The 21,291-nt window shown below is 41.7% G+C and overlaps 1 protein-coding gene across 8 annotated transcripts in view; it reads right to left on the reverse strand.

The window, feature by feature from the left end:
• Window positions 1–21,045, reverse strand: part of EXOC1 (exocyst complex component 1) — a 49,394-nt gene extending 28,349 nt beyond the window's left edge. For 4 of the 8 annotated variants that reach the window (XM_034411380.3, XM_034411378.3, XM_034411377.3 and 1 more), the window contains exons 1-9: window positions 20,893–21,017; window positions 17,259–17,392; window positions 15,909–16,039; window positions 14,879–15,038; window positions 13,336–13,356; window positions 8,394–8,581; window positions 7,810–8,037; window positions 4,026–4,158; window positions 1,450–1,559 (exon numbers count right to left, since the gene is read on the reverse strand). In XM_034411380.3, coding sequence (XP_034267271.1) covers window positions 1,450–1,559; window positions 4,026–4,158; window positions 7,810–8,037; window positions 8,394–8,581; window positions 13,336–13,356; window positions 14,879–15,038; window positions 15,909–16,039; window positions 17,259–17,382 — 1,095 coding nt within the window. In that variant the 5' untranslated portion in view covers window positions 17,383–17,392; window positions 20,893–21,017. Of the gene's footprint in view, window positions 1–1,449; window positions 1,560–4,025; window positions 4,159–7,809; window positions 8,038–8,393; window positions 8,582–13,335; window positions 13,357–14,878; window positions 15,039–15,908; window positions 16,040–17,258; window positions 17,393–20,892 lie in introns of all 8 variants that reach the window. The other 4 variants (XM_034411381.3, XM_034411379.3, XM_087874935.1 and 1 more) reach the window with 1 other exon arrangement.
• Window positions 21,046–21,291: the final 246 nt, after the last annotated feature.

The following is a 21,291-nucleotide window of genomic DNA, read 5'->3' on the forward strand; positions in this document are numbered from 1 at the left end:
AGAAAAGATAGATTTGGAACTGAGTTGTTAGTAAAACTATCCATCGTGCCCTACAACAGCCCCCCCCCCCAATATTTGGGGCACCAGGGACCAGATCCATGGAGAAAGGTTTTACCACCGGAAGGGGTGTGGTTTCGTGTGCTGCCTTACACCTCGCGGATGGGGCTTTTCTTGTTTGCGCGGCCCTGTTACTGGCATGCCGCGGATCAGTGCCAGTATTGGGACGGGGGTTGGGGACCCCTGCCCTACAAGGCTGAAAATGGATTAGGATATTCACAATTGGAATGTTATGTTTTTTGGTTTGGTCCAGCTCTTTGAAGAGCGTTTCTCAACCTTGACATGCTGGCTGGAGAATTTTGGAAATCAAAGTCCACGCATCTTAAAACAATCACGATTGAAGACCATACTGGCGCAGATATTCGGGCCAAGGATATAGCCTTTTAATGCAATGAAATTTCATTTTAATGTATGCCAATTAGTGTACATTCAAAGTGACAATAAAGTCTATTCTATTCTATTCTATTCTATTCTATTCTATTCTATTCTATTCTATTCTATTCTATTCTATTCTATTCTATCCTATCCTATCCTATCCTATCCTATCCTATCCTATCCTATCCTATCCTATCCTATCCTATCCTGTTCTGTTCATACTGTGGATCGTTTATTTTCTCATTTATTCTAGAATGCTAGACATACCTCCAAAGAAGACCTCTTTTAGATGGCAATATATCATTCCATATAACTATACTAATCACTACCTTTTCAGAACATCTTACTATTGTTGAGTAAAATGCGTAAGGCTTACATGGATAACGGCTATTCTAGTCAACCTTAACGCTATTGTACAATAAAAAGTGTCTTCCTGGATTTGACTCAACACCCACCTTGATTCTATCAAAGCCTCACAATTAATACATTTTTTCCATACGGTATAATTATTTAAAAATTTGCTACAAAAGAAATTCCATTCTTACCTACACCTGTTATGTTAACTCTGCCAAATCTGCAGTATGTTTATAAAGCCGCCTGAATTAATGCCAATTTCTGCATGGTTGTTTTTTTTAAAAAAAGAATGGATGCTGGGTTCCCCGCATTTTAAAAAAATTCAGGCAGTGTCTGTTCATTTAGATCAGTGTTTGTCAACCTTGGAAGCTTGAAGATGGGTGGACTTCAACTCCCAGAATCCCCCAGCCAGCATCTTCAAGCTACCAAGGTTGAGAAACACTGATTTAGATGCACGCTGGAAATCAGTTGATTTTACATAAAGGGTACTTGGCAACTGGAATAATTAATTCCATTTTGTTTTCCATTCCAAATTTGGTTATGGAGAAGTGTGCAGAGAAGGTGGTTATTAAAAACAGCTATTACCAAGACAGACTTTCTTGAAAACTCTTGACAACTGAAGTGAGGAACCAACTACAAAGGGAGAAAAGAGAAAAGCAGCACCTGTTGAACGAAGACATTGTTGAGGTGGCTGGCTAGTCTTCGGGCAAACAGCTCACGCAGGTCGCCAAATCGCTGCTGCTGTTGATTGACCGCATGAAGCAATTCATGTCCTAAGATCAGAAGATGGAAAGAGGCCTTGAAAGCATGATCATTAAAGGTATGTCATTCTGTGAGGGAGAGGGGCAATTTCAAAATGTGATCCATAAATAAAATAATTCAGGACACGTAGAATCTATTGGTCTCCTCTATTGGCAAGTCTACTGGGAACCTGCAGAACCCCTAATTCAGTGCTGGGTAACCTTTTTGCCGTCGCGTGCCAAAAGCAGGGGGGGTGTCATGCGTGCCCACACCCATAATTCAATGCCCCCCATGCCCCGCCCCCATGCATGTGTGTGTGATCCCCTCACGCTCCCCACGCTTTTGGCACGTGATAGCAAAAAGGTTGTCCCGTTTTTCGCCCTCCCCAGGCTCCAGAGGCTTTTTTGGAGCCTGGGGAGGGCAAACACAGCCCGTTTCCCGACTTCCAGTGGGCCCGGAAGGCCCAAAAATCAGCTGGCCAGCGCACTGGAGCTGAGCTAGGGCAACGCTCACATACCCACAGATATGGCTCCGTGTGCCACCTATGGCATGCGTGCCATAGGTTCGCCATCACGGCCCTAATTACTCCTCCTTCTGAAAAATAATTATTGGTTTTGCAATCCAATTTCATCCATTTATATATGGCCACTCATATAAATTGCAGATACAACTTTGGATGGCTAACAATATATGAAAAATCATGAAAACCTCCAAGGGTCACTGAGAACAAAGACAATATACATTTGACTATGGAAACATCTCCCATGCCCCTTTAATCTCCCATCCCCATGTTCTGGAGGACATCCAAGTCTTCAGTGAAAGGCCAGCTGTCAGGGTTCCAAGTAAGACCCCCAATGAAAGAAAACTCCGCGGCTTGATTTTCCTCAAAGTTCCATTTTATTAGAGATGTCCTATAGGCACATCTGGGAAAACCCGAATCTGAAAGCTTCCAGGTTTTCCCCACCCAAAGGAAAGTCCAAGTCCCTGCCCGGCACCCACAAGTCCATCACATGGTCCAATCCAAACATCATCCCAACTGGAGATGCCTCCCAGTTCCAACCTCCCAGGTGCAGGGCAAGATGTCCTTGACTCTCTGAGAAATGAATGTTATTGTGACTATATATCACCCTGGCTCCATACAATCCCCCCTCCCAGTTTCCCACAGTAGTAAATGTGGCAGGCCTGAAGATCCAACGAAAAAGATGGCTTCCAGGCCTGACACCAGCAGGGTCAGGCCCAATCTAGTGTTGGAGGAATGGTGTTCTACAGGACCAGTGCTAAGACAGAAAAAGGCCCACTGGTCTTCAAGGGCAAAACCATATATATATATATATATCAGCCTTCCTAGTAGACCAGACAGGAGCAGGAAACCAACTCTACAGAAAGGCTGACAGTGAGAACAATTAATCAGTGGAATGGCTGACCTCCAGAAGTTAAAGGTGCGCCATCCCTGGAAGTTTTTAAGAACAGATTGGATAGCCATGTGTCCAGCCATATGTCCATGTGCTTGAGCAGGGGTTTGGAGTAAAAGAACTCCAAGATCCCACTGAACCCTATTATTCCATCTTCTAAGACAGTGTTTTTTAACCTTAGCAATTCTATGACATGTGGACTTCAACTCCCAGAATTCCCCAGCCAGCAAGTCTGGCTAGGGAATTCTGGGAGTTGAAGTCTGCACATTTTAGATTTGGCAAGGTTGAGAAACACTGTTCTAAGAATACTTGCCCATACTTGCAAGATTGGCAATAATAACAGAATCGTGCGAATCTGATTGTGCTGCCCCACCACCTTACACCTCATGAATTAAGCAAATATCTCCCCGAGTTGCTTATAAATGTTATCTTGTTCTGGATTTTAAAAATGCTTCAATCCCTTCTTCCTAGGCCAGGGGTGGGAAACTAGGGCCCCTTTATGACCTGTGGACTTCAACTCCCAGAATTCCTGAGCCAGCATGGCTCAGGAATTCTGGGAGTTGAAGTCCACAGGTCATAAAGGGGCCATAGTCCCCGTCCGGCCTACGCAATGGATCCTACATATTGAGGTCAAGATTATCTTCCTTTCTCTCTAAAATATGCAGAGCTCTTGCTACCTGATACAAATCCAGAGGCCACAGATAACATAATCAGGTTCTGCATGGTTCCACATAAAATAAGACACAAAAGCAGCTGAACCTGCCTGATTATAATAGGCTAAATATGGCTTATTCCTACAATAATAAATTGAGGACAAACGTACCTTTTCTAGCCCAAATCACTCATATTTAAGTGAAAGCTTTCAACATTTATTATAATTAAAACACAATTTGAGCTTTATACATACTATCACTTATAGTTCCATCTTTAAGCCTTTTTTTTAACTTTGTTTGGTGTAACTATAACAAAGATGGATCCTATTTTAGGTTTGTTTGTTTTTTGAGAACTTAAAGAAAGCAAAATATTTCAATCAGAGGATCTGGTCACAATATAGACTGCTGGGTTGTTTTTTTTTTTAATGCCTACCTGGCTGAAGAGCTACATTCATGCATTGTAAAAGTGCATCTGCTGCATTTGTGCAGGACTCAATGCCGCGTGAAGAGGAGAGGTCTCCTTCCTGGAGGGCCTTGATGTGACCTTTGGCCAAATCCATGTGGTTCTGCAACAACAGTGGAGTCAACGAGTCAAAAAGAGGGCTGTGAAAATATCTACAGACCCCTCGCATCCTGGACATAAATTGTTTCAACTCCTACCCTCAAAATGATGCTGTAGAGCAGTGGTCCCCAACCCCCGGTCCGCGGACCGGTGCCGGGCCGTGGAGTACCTGGCACCGGGCCGCGCAGCGGCCGGGGGACATGAACGCTGCAGCGCAAAGGCTCCTGGGCCGTGCGCAAAAGCTCCTGGGCCATGCGCAAAGGCTCCAGGGAAGAGAGCCCCGCGCAGGTACGCACGTGTGGCCCAAAGCCCCCACCCCTGCGCGCACTCAGCGGGCCACGGTAAAATTATCAAAGGCTGATTGGTCCGCGGCGATAAAAAGGTTGGGGACCACTGCTGTAGAGCACTGCACACCAGAACAACTAGACACAAAGACAGTTTTTCCCCGAACACCATCACTCTGCTAAACAAATAATTCCCTCAACACTGTCGAATTATTTACTAAGTCTGCATTATTACTATTAATTTTCTCATCGTTCCTATCACCTACCTGCTCCCACTTATGGCTGTAACTTTGTTGCTTGTATCCTTACGGTTTATATTGTTTCCTAGTATGATTTGATTGCTTATTTGTACCCTATGACTATCATTAAGTGTTGTATCTTATGATTCTTGATGAATGTATCTTGTCTTTTTATGTACACTGAGAGCATACGCACTAAGGATAGATTCTTTGTGTGTCCAATCACACTTGGCCAATAAAGTATTCTATTCTATTCTATTCTATTCTATTCTATTCTATTCTATTCTATTCTATTCTATTGACACCTACACAGAGTTCACACTATTTTTCTCTTTGCTCTCAAATAAACATCTATCGCTGCCTAGGATTGAACTCGCAATCTTCCAAGTGGAAGGCGAGCATCTTCACCTCTAGGCCACTGCACTACTCCTATTTATATGCTTTACATATTAGCTTTTATATCTTAATTATAGGTATATTGGGGTACCCAAACCCTTTGATAAATCTGATCTAGTTCTTCTGAAGTGATCTTTTACTATTGTATAAGTAAAAGAGTATTTTAGAACACTCCTATGATAATTGGGTATTAGAAATGTCAATCAAAGGATGTAACACAGGGTACCTCCTCTCAGTTTATGTCAGGGGGTGGGGCACCTGTAGAAAGAGAGGTCTGGGAGATGTGAGTGGAAGGACAGTTCTGATGGAAACTCAAGTCTCACCTCTCCGGAAACCTCTATCTATTAGTATGCATTTTGTGCCAGGAAAGGCAAGGACTGACAGTCAACAGATGAATTGTAAATTAGCAGTTACCAGAAATCATAAGCAGTTACTCTACTGTAGTCTTTAACAAATCTGTTTACAACTCATTATATACCGTATTTTTTGGAGTATCACCTTTTTCCCCCTTAAAAGAGGCTGAAAATTTGGGTGCGTCTTATACTCCGAATGTAGCTTTTTCAAAGCTTTTTTTCAGCCCTAACGAGGTGCTAACGAGGCGCTAACGAGGCGCTGTGCTTTAAGGAGGCGCTAGCGAGTGAAGCGATCTCCATGCTTTGCTCCAACTGTAAGCTGTTATTTATTATTTTATTTATTTATTATTTATTAATCAAATTTCTATACCGCCCTACTCCCGGAAGACTCAGGGCGGTGAACAGCCAAGATAAAATACAGATAATACAAACATTAAAACTCCCTTAAAATTATTAAATATTTGGGCCGAAACACAGATTAAAACACCCAATTTATAAAATCAAACGAATTAAAAATTTAAAAATTTAAAAAAGGAGAGTTAGGTCAGGCCAGCTTTTTTCCAGGCCTAACTAGGCGCTAGCCAAGCCAAGCGATCTCCCTGTGCTTTGCCTGCTTTTCTCATTGCTGCTTCCTCTCAGCTGTGCCTTAGAAGCCGTTTTTTATCCCCAAGCAGGGGATAAAAAACCAGCAAACTAATGTGCTGAAGCTGACCAGACTAAGGATGCTCGCCAGACGAATACCTGGTAGGCAGATTTTTTTCCCCTATTTTCCTCCCCAAAACTAAGCTGCATCTTATACTCCGGTGCGTCTTATACTCTGAAAAATACAGTAATAAAAATTAGAAATAATAGAAAATACTTGTAGCTCGGGTTTTATATTTTGGCAGTGATTTGCTCTCCAAACTTGTTTCAATTTACCGTACTTTTCGGAGTATAAGATGCACCCCCCCCCAAAAGACGGTGGAAATGTTGGTGCGTATTATATACTGTATACAGCCATTTTTGGCTTCCCAAAACCTCACCTCACATGTCCTGTTTTTGCCAAAAACAGGCCCGTTTTTCGGAAACACAGGATGTGCAGAGGGTTTGGGAGGCCTGCAGAGTGCTCCTGGGGGCTGGGGAGGGCAAAAACGCAGTGCGTAGCGGTTTTGTGAGGCCAGAAATGGGCCTGTTTTTCACAAAAATGGGACGTGCAGAAGGTTTGGGAGGCCTGCAGAGTGCTCCTGGGGGGCTGGGGGAAGCAAAAACTTTTTTTTTCTTGTTTTCCTCTTCGAAATCTTGGTGTGTCTTATAGTCCGAAAAATACGGTAGTTTCTGACCGTTTTGTTACGTTTGATTAGGTAACAACACCATGATGATGTTACCTAGTCTGGTAATGAAACATTCAGAAACTAAATTGAAACCAGCTTGGAGAGCAAACCAACTACCAAAATAATAAAAGTTAATCTGAGCTTTGGTTTAAAGATTAAAAATGTGCTGTTCTACAGGGATATTGTGCTTCCCCTCCGCTTACCATGACATCTGAGACAATCTCAAAAAGATTTTCAAATCAGAAAACTTTCATGGTGGCAAAAAAATCTAATAAACACTATTGTGGTATCTTTAGATTACAGATAATCCTCAATTTATGATCACAATTGAGCCAAAAATTTCTGTTGTTAAGTGAGAAGTTTGTTAAGGGAGTTTGGCCCCATTTTACAACTTTTCTTGCCACAGTTGCTAAGTGAATTGCTGCAGTTGTCAAATTAGTATCACGGTTGCTAAGTGAATCTGGCTTCCTCATTGACTTCGCTTGTCAGAAGGTCGCAAAAGGTGAATGACCCTGGGACACGGCAAGTGTCATAAATCAATTGAATCAGTTGTCAAGCATCTGGATGTAAATCACGTGACCATGGGGATGCTGCAACCATCATAAGTGTGAAGAAGGGTCATAAGTCACTTTTTTCAGTGCTGTTGTAACTTGGAACAGTCACTGAATGAACTGTTATAAGTCGAGGACCACCTGTAGCGGCATTATGTTTTGATTCTGATAAACAAGCAGACCAGCGGTGGGTTTCAATTTATGTTACTACCGGTTTGACTCGTGCGTGCCTGGTTTGTGTGCACGCCTGCCTTCCGCGCATGTGCCTGGACTTCTGTGCATGCGCTTTGCTCTCTCTCGCGCCTTCCGCGCATGCACCCGGCCTCAAAAACATGCCTAAATAGGATGGCACAGAGCTGGGGTGGGTGGGTGGGGCACCTGCGATTTCCGCTACCAGTTCTGGCGAACTGGTCTGAACCGGCTCAATACCACCTCTGTAGCAGACTCATAAAACGTTAAAGTGCATCACTCCAAATATTTTGTATGGATAATACATGGAATTAAGAATATTTCAATGCTTACAACAAGGAACTCAATCTCTGACAGCAGTTTTAGGTTGTTCGTGTTGCTAAGATGAATTAGATGGTTGCTTTCTGAAATCTGATCCATTTGTTCTTTGACGCTCCGGAGCATGTCTTCGTAACTGCTCAGCTTCAATTCGATTTGGTCCACTTCTTTCAGGGCCTCATCCAGCAATTTCATCAAAATGTTCACCTGTTTCTCAGAGGCCATAATCGACTGGATGTTTGCCTATAAAGCAAAAGCAGCAAAATTACCCAATCGTCAAATTGAAAGTAAACACAACAGGTGACTGCAGCAGCAACTATTGGCAGCAGGACTTCGATTATATTTATTTATTTGGAAAATGTATATTGCCGCCTACTCTCTCACAGTGACTCAAGGTAACTTAAACAGGGATCTCCAACTTCAACTCCCAGAATTCCTCAGCCAGCTTTGCTTTGCTGGCTGAGGAATTCTGGGAGTTGAAGTCCACAAGTCTTAAAGTTGCCAAGGTTGGTGACTCCTGGCTTAAACACAATATAAAAGAAATAAAAATACTAAAATAATAACCCCCGCATCATTGGTACAGAAGAAGACAGCCTTACCCCATCGAGAACTTGTAGCTCTCTAGACAACTTATCTGCAAAAGCTTCTGCATTAGAGATAGCATATTCACAGCCTTCCATCATTATTTCAATATCTTGCTCTTCTCTAGCGTTTAATTCTTGATATTCATCCACCGCCTCTTCGTCTGCTCCTGCCACATTCTGATTTTCACCACTGGGAACAGATTCTAAAGAGGAGGGGGAAAGAGGCGGTCATAATTTATGAAAAATGGATACAGCTGCACTGGCCATCAAAATCATTCTGGATAATTCTAATTTTCTTTAAAAAAAAAAAAGGAAATACCCATGTAATATAAGCTTCACTGTAAGTCAAATACATTAAATAGGTTCTTTAATCTAACATCATGTAGAATAAAGATATTCAGCTTAAATTTCACGTTTGTTCTTAATTTGTTACTGAGCTATTCATAAATTGAAAATTTATAATGCTCTATGATTTTTAACCAAATTGCAAAAAATATCTATTCACTAAGAGAAAAATAGATACCTACGTTTCCCCGAAAATAAGACCTTCTCTTATATTTTTTGAACCCCGAAATAAGTGCTTGGCTTTATTTTCGGGGAGGCCTTATTATTTTGGGGCGCGTGGAGCAAGATGGGGCTCCTCTTGCCATCTTACCTGATTTCCAGCTCTGTCTCCCTAACCCTAACCAGAGGAAATGACAGGGACCAGCTGTGCATGTGTTTAAGTATTTTCAGGGAGGGCTTATTTTCGGGGAGGGCTTATTTTAGCGCATGCACTCAAAAGTCCGATTGGGTTTATTATCAGGGGATGTCTTATTTTCGAGGAAACACGATATTAAAAATCATGGAAAAATTTAGAAAACCTGTGATATTTCCTTCAGTTGATAACAGTATCAATCTTTAGAGTGATAATGTTGGAAACCATTTACACTAGAAACAATAAAGTAAAGGCAGTAACAAGGATGCATAGCAACGTTCAGTGACAATAATAAAAGGACATTTCCCTGCAGTGCCTTCTATCAGAGAGTTATTTTAATCCGCATGTTATTAAAATACGGCTCATGAATTAATACTTCTCATAATTAAGGAAGCATAATAGCTAATTTTGGAACCTATCCTGTTTTTCGTTTAAATGTAATACTGAGGAAAAAATAGGCCAATAATAATGCCTTATTATTCCTGCTTCTTCTTGCTATATCCTGTCTTTGGCAACAATCTTTCAGACACAAGGTTAAATAATTTAGCTTCATAATTATTTTTAGTTATGAGTCATTTTTAAGGAGCATGGATTAATTACCCATTTATAGTGTGCTTTTTAATCCGACTCTCTGAAACATAGTGACACATCAGACTCTTTAGGGGAAAAAAATCATTAAAAAAATAAAGGTAAAGGTTCCCCTCACACATATGTCCTAGTCGTTCCCGACTCTAGGGGGCGGTACTCCTCTCCGTTTCAAAGCCAAAGAGCCAGCACTGTCCGAAGACGTCTCCGTGGTCATGTGGCCGGCATGACTAAACGCCAAAGGCACATGGAACACTGTTCCCTTCCCACCAAAGGGGGTCCCTATTTTTCTACTTGCATTTTTTACGTGCTTTCAAACTGCTAGGTTGGCAGAAGCTGCAACAAGTAACGGGAGCTCACCCCGTTATGCGGCACTAGGGATTCGAACCGCTGAACTGCCGACCTTTCGATCAACCCTCTGGAACGATTTGCCCCCGGAGATACGAAGGATATCGGATCTCCGGGTCTTTCGCCGTGCCCTAAAAACTTTTCTTTTCCATCAAGCAGGGCTGGCGTGAAACCCCCCCCCCCCCTTTTTTTTTTAGCCTTTTAAATTGTCAACGGGTTTTAGTTTGAATGTTTTAAATTTTGGGCCAAAGTTATATAATTCTTTTAAAATTTTAAATTTTGTATTGGTATGTGTTTTAGTTCTGGCTGTGTGCACCGCCCTGAGTCCACTAGAAGGGCGGGATACAAATTGAATAAAATAAATAAAAAAATAAAAAACAAGCTCAGCGTCTTAGCCACTGAGCCACCGCGTCCCTCTTCACCCTCATTAGTTCTCCCAAAAATAAAGGGGTGGAAGAGTTGCATACAGATTTGCAAGGCACTGTTCCTGTTTGTGTAACATCTTTGTGTGCCTGAGAATGCCTGCTGGGGGGACTGCTGAGTGGGGAATTCTGGGAGTTGAAGTCCACACATCTTAAAGTTGCCAAGGTTGGAAAGCACTGTTCCAGATTTACTGCTCCTCCAAGTCTGCATTTGTTATTCCAGTTTTCACGCTGCCCCTTCTAGGAAAGACCCGGAGGTGTTCAAATGTAACTTTTCTAGCTTTCATTTACTAAAGACATTTCTGTTATGTATCACAATTGTTTTTCTATCTCATTGCACTGTTTGTCCCCTTGGGTAGGTAGTCCTCGGCTTACAACCGTCCAAAGATAAGCCTCTGATAAAGGGATTTACGACCCAGATTCAAAGTTCCAACATCTGTCCCAACCCCACTCGCCACCCCGTGGTCACCTGACCACATTTTGGCAACCAGCTCATGTTTACAACTGTTTGCAGTGCCCCACAGTCACAAGACCACAAATTATGACATTGTTGCTGGAAACTGGTGTTTACATCCAGTTTACAGTAAAAACCAACCCATGGTGAACAATGGGTTCACTTAACGACCACTGCAAAAATTGGTCTCCCAACTGATGAATGAAATTGCAGGCTCAATTAGTTGTAAATCGAGGACTTTCTGTAAGTGTTCCCCTTAGAATTTTACCATATATGCAAATGCCTCCATTATTTTAGCAAGCAATCACATTCTTCTGCAATTATATCTTGCTCAATTTTAAAGAGGTGAGCTAAGCTTAGCCTGGTTGAACCTGTATATTAGAACTTGTAGGATGGCTTTCAGCCCATTTATTTAAATAATGACTGAGAAACTCGTGGCACTCTGGATATTACTAAACCACAATTTTTTAATATTTCTCTTGTTCCCAGACTGAAAAAAAAATCACTGCTGGGAAATATATTTCAGCAATGTTTTAAGTTCATCACACAACATCTGATCGTAGAATACATGTTAGCTTATTTCTGAGCATATTTATGGAAATAGCGATGTATCTGTCCAACAGTAACTTTTATTTAAGGCATTGTGAAAAACCCACTGGAGACCATTACAAAACAAATGATCACTCCATCTGGAGCATGTATTTCATAAAGCTGAAAAGGTTGGGGAACGTTGATATACTACATGCAAATACTAGACTGATAAGAAGTCAATAAATTGAGTATTTATTTGGATTATTCCATGATTAGCTTCACCAGGAGCACACTTCAGGATAAGCGTTTTTCTAACATTAGAAGCATAATTGCATAAATACATGTGAAATATGACATGATTTCAAGATCCAGTTAAAATGCTCCTCATTTTTGTTGCCATTTCCGAAAGGCAAAAAAGGATAAAGTAATCCGGAACCATTAAGTTTGGTAAACTAAAACAGAGTTCCGTATTCAATCATGAATGCCAAGAATAAATCAGTTTCTTCAGCAAAATTAGCAAAAAATGTGTAAAATGTTGAATTTGCAGTATCTATTCCAAACTGACTAGCTGCTTTGACTCTATAAAAATATCCCAAAAGAGGACCAGCTGACTCTCAAAATGTTCCTAAAATACCTTCTACTCATAGCTAAATGTTATGGATCACAATCTACCATGCTGGTCCAGTCTTTTTATTTCCTAGTCTAGGCTTGGATATCTGGCCCCAAAAAAATCACCCAGTGGCTTCCATGTCTAAGGAAAAACGAGAATCAGGGTCTCTCTGTTTTTAAACTTTAACCAATAATATACCATACTAGTTCTCATCCCCCCCCCTCCGTGTGTGCGTCCGTGTGTTCCATTCTAGGCAATTCTAGTCAAAAGTAAACTCAAGTCAGTTCAATAAAATTTATTTCCAATTTTGTGTGCTCTGGTTTAATATACATAGTAACTTAAGTGTAGGATGTGGGTAGAATCAGGGGTGGGCTTCAAAAATTTTAGCAAAGGGTTCTCTGCCTAGTTGCTGGATAGGCGGGGGCCATGTTGGGCGTGGCCTAGTCCACCCCTTGCACAATGGCGGGGGGGCGGCGGGTTTGCCTTCCCTAGGCTCTGGAGATTTTTCTAGAGCCTCCGGGAGGGCAAAAATGGCCTTCCCAGGATCTGGAGGCCCTCTGGAGGCCAGAAATGGCCCCATTTCCAACCTTCCCGAACTTAGGCCCATTTTTCGCCCTCCCCAAGCCTCCATGTGCGCCATGCACTTACCGGCATCCAAAACAGGCGACTTGGGGACTCCTGGGAGGGGTGGGGCAAGGTGAGCAGGGCCAGCCAGGAGTGGGATTTGGGGGTTCTCTGAACTGCACAGAATCTTAGCTAGAGGTTCTCCTGAACCCCTGAGAACTCCCAGCAGCCCAAATATATTCTATAGGTAGAATATATTTAAGGCACACAAACATATCATTTAAGATGCTTTTAGCACCAATTTATCTCTAAGGTGCATGATGAAAGTGGATTGATTAGAGATTGTGAGCAAAATATTGAGTTTCAAGCAACTTTGGATGAACAAACAATCAAATACTTATTTACTTGTTAACCAAACTTTCCACCAAAAACTTAGTCTTAACTTACACAAAAAGTCAATTCAATGTTGTACTGAATTATACTGAAAAGGCAGATTCTGAAAATTCTCATTAAAAAGTGTTTAAGTTAATGGAGTTTGGCACTCTTGTCTTCATATTTAAATTCCGTTCAACTGCTCGTCGTTTAAAAACATCTGAGTAATATTTTTTTATCTGAATTTGCAAAGTATTTGACAGAAACCCGAATGAAATATCTTCTTAACGAAGTGTTATTCACAATTTCAGTGCAAAAGCAACTTGAATTAGTTACACAGAAAAAGAAATATGGAAGGAAAAGGTGTTACGCACCTTCGGTGACTTTAGGTAGCTCTGGAGGATTGAAAGTATGAGAAAAGCAGAGAAGAAGCAAAGAATATTAGCTAAGCAGGCAATGAACACAATTTTTTTTTTCATTAAAATGGCAACAATTTGTCTCTGTTAACAAAATTTTTGAAAACTGAGAAGAACTTTAAACAGACCACAAAGCAGATTTCTTTGCAGCTACTGTATGTTGTAACTCCTGGAGGATCAGATGAATTATTATGAAGTTTTAAGATTATACCAGCTTAGAAGTTTAGTAATTAAGACTACCCTCGCTACAACAAAATTGTGTTCAGTTATTGTGAGAGGAAACAGGTTAAACCTGCCAACCTGGGTGTAGTACAAAGCGGATCTGATAAGTTGTTATAAGTGCTGTGTTTAATTTGCCAAAAGTCTCCCAAACCTACTAGCTGAGCACGTCTACACCAGTGGTGGGTTGCCCCCAGTTTGGACCGGTTTGCAAGAACCGAGAGTAAAACCGATGGGAGGCCCCGCTCAGTGACCCGGATGTCATCATCGGCGATCTGCACATGCGCGATCCCGTTGCGAACCGGTAGTAAAGGTTAGAACCCACCCTGGTCTACACCATGGGGTTTGACTTAGATCTTACATAGTTGGCATCATAACCAAATTCCCAAGACATAAATGATAACAACTCATACTGCATAGAGAAGTAGGATTTCCCTTCAATAGGATACACAAGAAAAGGCTTCGTATATAATTTTATGTCTAAAGTTACATGCATATATCCACGTTAAAATCATAATTAAGGGGCAGATGTGTTATGTAAAAGTAGTAAACGTTCATTCCCTGATATAAGTGAACTGGGATAGGAAAGATTTGTTTAAGATTGAAGTTGGGTGAGGCTGAGACTAGGTAGTTTTGGGGAATTTACTTTCATAGATTCTAATTCAGGGATCCATTCATTATAAGGTAAAGATAAAGGTTGCCCTCGCACATATGTGCTAGTCGTTCCCGACTCTAGGGGGCGGTGCTCATCTGTTGCAAAGCCGAAGAGCCAGCGCTGTCCGAAGACATCTCCGCGGTCATGTGGCTGGCATGACTAAACGCCAAAGGCGCATGGAAGGCTGTTCCCTTCCCACCAAATGTGGTCCCTATTTTTCTACTTGCATTTTTTACGTGCTTTCGAACTGCTAGGTTGGCAAAAGCTGGGACAAGTAACAGGAGCTCACCCCGTTATGCGACACTAGGGATTTGAACCACTGAACTGCCGACCTTTCGATCGACAAGCTCAGCGTCTTAGTCACTAAGCCATCATGTCCCTTTCCATTCATTACACCAAATGAATAAAGTTTGAATATTGTGAAAGTGACAAAGAATGTAACCTCCACTGAAATTATTCCATGTTCTGAATACAGGATCAGAGTCAAGTTGAACGACACTTGAAAGTCAAGGAAACTACTTATATTAGAGATAAGAAAAATAAGAGTGACAATATGAATGTTCTAATTGCTTAAACAAATGCTGAATTTAGAGACAGCATAGCAAGGATTCAGCTAAAATCTTTTACCTTCCAGAAGCTGAGAACTAACATTGATGAAGTCAATCTTCTTTCTAATATACCGCTGATTGAGTTTCCAAATACACGAAATAAAAATATTCTTTTCTGCTATACTGCTAGCAACCCATTTGTATACTTTCTCAAAATGCAGATCGAACTCAGAACTTTCCTGAAAAACAGAGATGACACAAATGTCAACTATCATGCTCTCTTCTTTAAGCAACAAATTTGCAGACAAGTTTAAAGATGACACAGGACAGACTACAGAGCAAAAGTGCACCTAGAGCCATGATGGCGAACCTATGTGGCACGCGAAGGCATATCGGTGGGCACACAAGTGTTGCACTAGGTCAGCTCCAGCACACGCATCTGATTTTCGGGCCTTTCGGGCCCATTGGAAATTTGCAAATGGGCTGTTTCCGGCCTCTAGAGACTTTCTTGGAGCCTGGGGAGGGCGAAAAACAGGCCTACCGGGTGCATTGACTTATGGGTTTGAGTACATGCCAACACAATGCCCCCCCGTCCCCCCCCCCCACTTTTGGCACGTGATGGCAAAAAAGTTAGCCATCACTGACCTAGAGCATAGTTTTCTCTAGAAATTAAGGTTCAGACTGGTCCATATAAGTAAATATTACCAAGTTCACTTGGACACATTCCCAGGTTAAGTATGCAAAACAACAGTAACCCTGATTTCCAATGATCATTGAATAGTAATATACCGCTTCATAGTGCTTTACAGCTCTCTCTAAGCATATTGGGTCCTGGGTCCTCATTTTATCAACCTTTTAACAGATTAACAGAGTTGGAAGGGACCTTGTAGGTCATAAAGTCCAACCCAGGAAGGATGGAAGGCTGAGTCAACCTTGAGCTGGTCAGGATCGAACTCCTGGCTGTGGGCAGAGCTAGCCTGCAATACTACGTTCTAACCACTGTGCCACCAGGACTCTAGGATGAAGTGATAAAAGCATAACAATATATTCAGGTGAAAGTCTACTTATGCTTTGTACAGTGAAGATGGATCATTGTATTTTAGACATACTTTGATGGCATCCTTGGCGTCAACAACGGTCAGATCCCGAAGCTCCCACGCAATCTGCCTCTTGTAGAAATCACCTTTATCAGATTTTTTCACCTTGATCACCTTCACCTGCACTGGGCGTTCAGTTGTCACTGTTTAAGGACAACAGATGGTTAAGCTCTCAAGAAAATACACATTTCCCCACAAATACATTTGGGGGAAAAAAATCAGCACTTAAACACATACTTCCCCCAAGTTGCTTTAAAGCAGGGGGGTTAAACTGAAGGCCCGGGGACCAGATCCGTCCCACGGGGTGCTTAGATCTGGCCCGTGGGGCTGCCCTGGAAAAAGCGAAGAACCGGCCCACAGTGCCTCTGCCAGCGAAAATGGAGCTTGGGAGGGCTCCGTGCAGCCCTCACAAGTTCCGTTTCCGCTGGCAGAGGGTTGCAGGAGGCTGTCACAGCCGAAAACAGAGCTCGGGAGCCCGTTTCCGCTGGCAGAGCGCTTGGGCCACCACAGGCGCCCCCGAAATGAGTGACATCAAGGTGGCCAGGCCCACCCCGGCCTCCCAAGGTCAAAAACAACCCTGATGCGGCCCTCAATGAAATTGAGTTTGACACCCCTGCTTTAAAGGAAAAGTAACCATGGACAAGGCAGAAAAATTACTCCAAGGATTAAATCAAGCAAGAGCCTCTCCGAAACATCCTCAGGTTAACTTGATAATCTTGATAAACAGGATAATTGATAATCATCAATTTAAAACTAACAATGAGAACAAACCAGATGACAATGTGAACTACCAGAGTGTTTTTTAACCCAAAAACATGCTGAAATAAATAATCTAAAACAGTTGGGAGTTTTCTCTGGAATAGGAGCAAACTAAGAGTTGACACATTGGTAGCAGATAATCAGTAAACCAACTCCATGCACGTAAAACTGGGAGTGAGTATTCACAACATACAATTGGCCTCAAAACACTATTTTCCTCGCATGTTTGTGAATTTAGCTATGAATTGCTAGATTCAGTTTTTTATATATGAGACGCTTTTTATCGTTGATAGAGATAAATATACCAGCTTTTTGAAATTTCCCCTTAGATATGTTTTAGTCATTGATCTTAAGATCTAAAGCTTTATAGCAAAATATTTTTGGGGTAATATGTAGCAATGTACAATGGCTTCTTGTAAAAGAAAATTCAAACTGTTTTGTTTTATTTAGTGTCACCAATATACATAGTATGTAGTCATCTTTACGTTACACATGAAATGTAGACGGTAACAAACAAAACATTATTCCTAAATTAAGTTATCCTAGCGTACATCACAATCCAATGAACTAAAGACGTTTATCTATTATTTAAAATCTACATACCTGTAGCACATAAGAAACAGTTTCTCTTTTTTTTCCCTGCTTTGCAAACGTTAACAATGCTCAGTAAACGCTCATCATTTGGAGTGAAAATATCCCTCTGTAAGGCATGCTTGATGGCCGTCATTTTCTCCAAGCTGTAAGAAAGAGGGTAAAGTTATTGCATGCCTCATCAGGATCATTCCTAGTTCCTCTAGCTTTGTACCAAGTGTAGCCCATAAACCATGATATAATGCATGTGGTGGGCCTACAGAAATAACTCACAAATTTGCATTGTGTTATTCAGATATGTAAAAGATCTGTCCTACTAAATGGATAATACAATTTTTTTCATATTTATTCTTTGAGATAAAATGCATTTTAAATGAAAGCTTGTCGTAACGAATATTGTTGCCTATTTTCACACTAGCTCATCATGGTATTTTGATAGTATTTAGGCAATGATGCATTTAAAATCAATGAATCAAAACATAACTGCAGTAGTAAATGTGAATTATATGAAACACACACATATCACAAAAGTGGTACTCTATATCAATCCCAGACCGCCTAACTAACAGAACAATCAGAACTAAATCAATAACTAATTTACTAAAGAGTTATGTGAGCATTTAAAGTATGAAATGCTGTTATATCTGAACAAAAATGGAAAGTATGAAATGTATATGAAGATTCTAAAACAAGTATCACATAGTGATGGCTAACCTTTCTGCCATCGCGTGCCAAAAGCGGGGGGAGTGCGGGGGGGTCGCACACGCACTTGCCCACACCCATAATTCTATGCGCCTCGCCCCCGTGCATGTGTGCGACCCCTCCGCGCTTCCCCTGCTTTTGGCACGCGATGGCATGGTGGGCCCAGTAGGGCCATTTTTCACCCTCTCTAGGCTCTAGAGCCTTTCTAGGAGCCTGGGGAGGGCAAAAACAGCCTTCCCCATCCCCTGGAGGCCTACCGGAGGCCAGAAATGGCCTGTTTGCTGACTTCCAGTGGGCCCAGAAGGCCCAAAAGCTGAGCTCGCGTGCCCACCAATATGGCTCCACGTGCCATCTGTGGCACGCGTGCCATAGGTTCGCCATCACGGACATAGGTCATACAGCACTTCCATTTAATGGGTCCAAAAAGCAGGGGCAGGCAATTGCTTTGAGCCTGATGGGCACAGCCATAAAATCCGTAGCTGCCAGGAGCAGCTTCCCTATTGCAAAAGAGCTGTCCCAGAGAGAACGGCACATCACAAAACATCAGTTTACTTAAATGTACATGAAATGCTCTCTGTTATCTATGTAATTATCATCTACATTGTTCTACTGGGAATTTTCTGGACTCCAAAACACTCCTGCAAATAAACAAGGCATTACAGACTGATGCTTTAGATTACATTTACATTACAGGCTTTATGTAATATGCCAACTTCCAATTTTGTTTTGAAATTAAAAATCTTTTTTAAGTGCCAGATAAAACAGAAAGAGCCAGGTGCCACCAAAGGAGGTATCCAGGAACGCACTAGTATCTCCTGACATTGTATGAGCTACCTTGGGCATAAAATCTTGAAATAAGGAATAATTTTTGCAAGGGATTATTTACAGAGACTGAGGCAGCATGTAAATTTAATATAAGAGGAGGAAGAGGAAGAGGAAGAGGAGGAGATAAACCTTTGATACCAATGTATCTTCAGGAAACAATGTAGTTAAAGTGCTCCACTTGGTCAATAAAAGATACAGCAGATCCAAATGTGTTTAGAAAAAATGACAGGACAGAAAATGGAATTCAAACCAGAACTATTTCTATTACCATGTTTCCCCGAAAATAAGACCCTGTCTTATATTTTTTTGAACCCTGAAATAAGCGCTTGGTCTTATTGCCATGCGCTCAAAAGCCCGATTGGGCTTATTATCAGGGGATAATATTTTGGGGGAAACAGGGTAGGAATTGTAAAAGAAGGTTTAAGTAAAGGGTTAATATATTTAACACTGCATATCATAACAGCAGCAAAAATAGTTTACGCCTAACAATGGAAGAGTGAAAACATACTGAAAGAATGGGAAATAATAAAGTTCTTGAATGTGCAGTATGTGATAAGACTGACATTAGAACTGAAAAATAAAGAAGAGACAAAATATTATGAGATTTGGAATAAATTTTATAAATGGTTAGACCTAAGGAATGGAAGTCGGAATAGATAAGAACAAAGAGGTATAGACTGAAACAAGATGCAATATATGTAATATATTGGGCCAAACTATGTTATACTAATAATTTTAATTAGCAATTTTATGATGTTTGTGTATCTATATTTTTCTTGACTGTACACCGCCTTGAGTCCTACGGGAGAAAGGTGGTATAGAAATTTAATAAATAAATAAATAAATAAATAAATAAATAAATAAATAAATAAATAAATAAATAAAGTATATATCTGTAAATACGTAAAAGAAGTTAAGTATATGTATAGAATCAGTAAGTAGTAATGCATACTGAAGATATATGAAACATAGGCTACATTTTGTACATATTGATATTTTGTATGGCGGAGATATCGCCAAGACGGTTCCACTATGTCCAACTTTGGTTTTAACAATAAAGGTTTATAATAATAATTAAAAAAAGATACAGCAGAATCATCTTGTAGGGGAGATGGGAGACATAAAAATTCAATAAATAAATAAAATTACAGCAGCATTTGCATAATATGGTACTCCTGATTGGGTTTACCATGGGGGTGGGGGGGTGGGAGCCTTTTATTGTGTGAATTCAATTCATCCGGTCAGTTTATATTCGGATACGTGGTCCGTATCCGAATATTAAGCGCGCCAAAATGGGACCGATTAATAATCATCAACATCATCATCATCATCATCCATTAAATTGATATGCTGCCCAGCTCCCACAGCCTCTCTGGATAATCCATCAACGAGTTTAATCCGGCGCTGTGAATGTTGCCCATTTTGTATCCTATTTTGGCACTACCGCTTCCCCGGAAAACTGAGCCACGATTTTACATCCCACTTTTGGAAGAACAGCAATGACGACAATCCCTTTTCCTTTCTCATCCCTTTCAATGAAGAAAACTGGCCAGGAAGAGAAGAGTATCTAGGTCAGAGGTCTTCAAACTTGGCAGCTTGAAGACTTGTGGACTTCTAGAATTAGAATGAGAAAGCCCATTAGAAAGGTCAGCAGTTTGGCGGTTCGAATCCCTAGTATAGCTCTCCTGCCCTGAGCAGGGGGCTGGACTAGATGACCTCCAAGATCCCTTCCAACTCTTGTCACTTGTTAAATTCTCCAGCCCTTCTGGGAGTTGAAGTCCACAAGTCTTCAAGCTGCCAAGTTTGAAGATCTCTGGTCTAAGGTGAAATTTGGAGAAAGCCAGCAAAGATGGCTTGACAGAGGCTCAGGGAAAGAAGGACCCTGCAAAGCGGCCGCCAGACTCAGGGGTGCAAAACGCCAGACAACCACCAGGGGCAGCAAAGAGCAAGCGTTTTTTTTTCCCCCTTTGATAAGAGGATTCGTGCTCCATCAAGCGGCAGCCCGGAGTTTTGCAGCCCACATCCGGCCAGTCCTTAAAGAAGAAGAGAGAAGAACGCCGCCGGCGGAAGCAGCGCGTTACCGACCGATCTTTCCCCGCGTCCGTCTCCCCCTTCTTACCCGGCGCCCGGACAGACGGGTCTCCCTTGCGAGCCTCCGCCGCTCCCGCGAAACCTCAATCACTCCCAGGCTCTAAAGTCCCGCCTTCTCCATCCCGGCTGAACTTCCTGCTTCGGTCACGTGACAGAGGCGGAAGCATTCCGGAAGAGGGGTGGTGTTTTTTTTTTTTTGACAAGAGAGAGGGAGGAGGGTAGAGAGGCGCGTTACTAAGCGACGGCTTCGAGTCCTCCCTCCCTCCCCACCCACCCACCCGGCTTTTCTTTTCTTTTCTTTTCTTTTTTCCTTCTTCATCGCTCTCTTGCTGTCCTATGGGCTCTCTTCTGATTCCTTTATTGCAGGAGTGGCGAAGCATGGGCCTTTTATGACTTGTGCACTTCAACAAGGGATTAAAAAAAGGAG

Source organism: Pantherophis guttatus, chromosome 8 (genome assembly GCF_059756535.1).
Source record: "Pantherophis guttatus breed Tessera chromosome 8, ASM5975653v1, whole genome shotgun sequence".
Lineage (NCBI taxonomy): Eukaryota > Metazoa > Chordata > Lepidosauria > Squamata > Colubridae > Pantherophis > Pantherophis guttatus.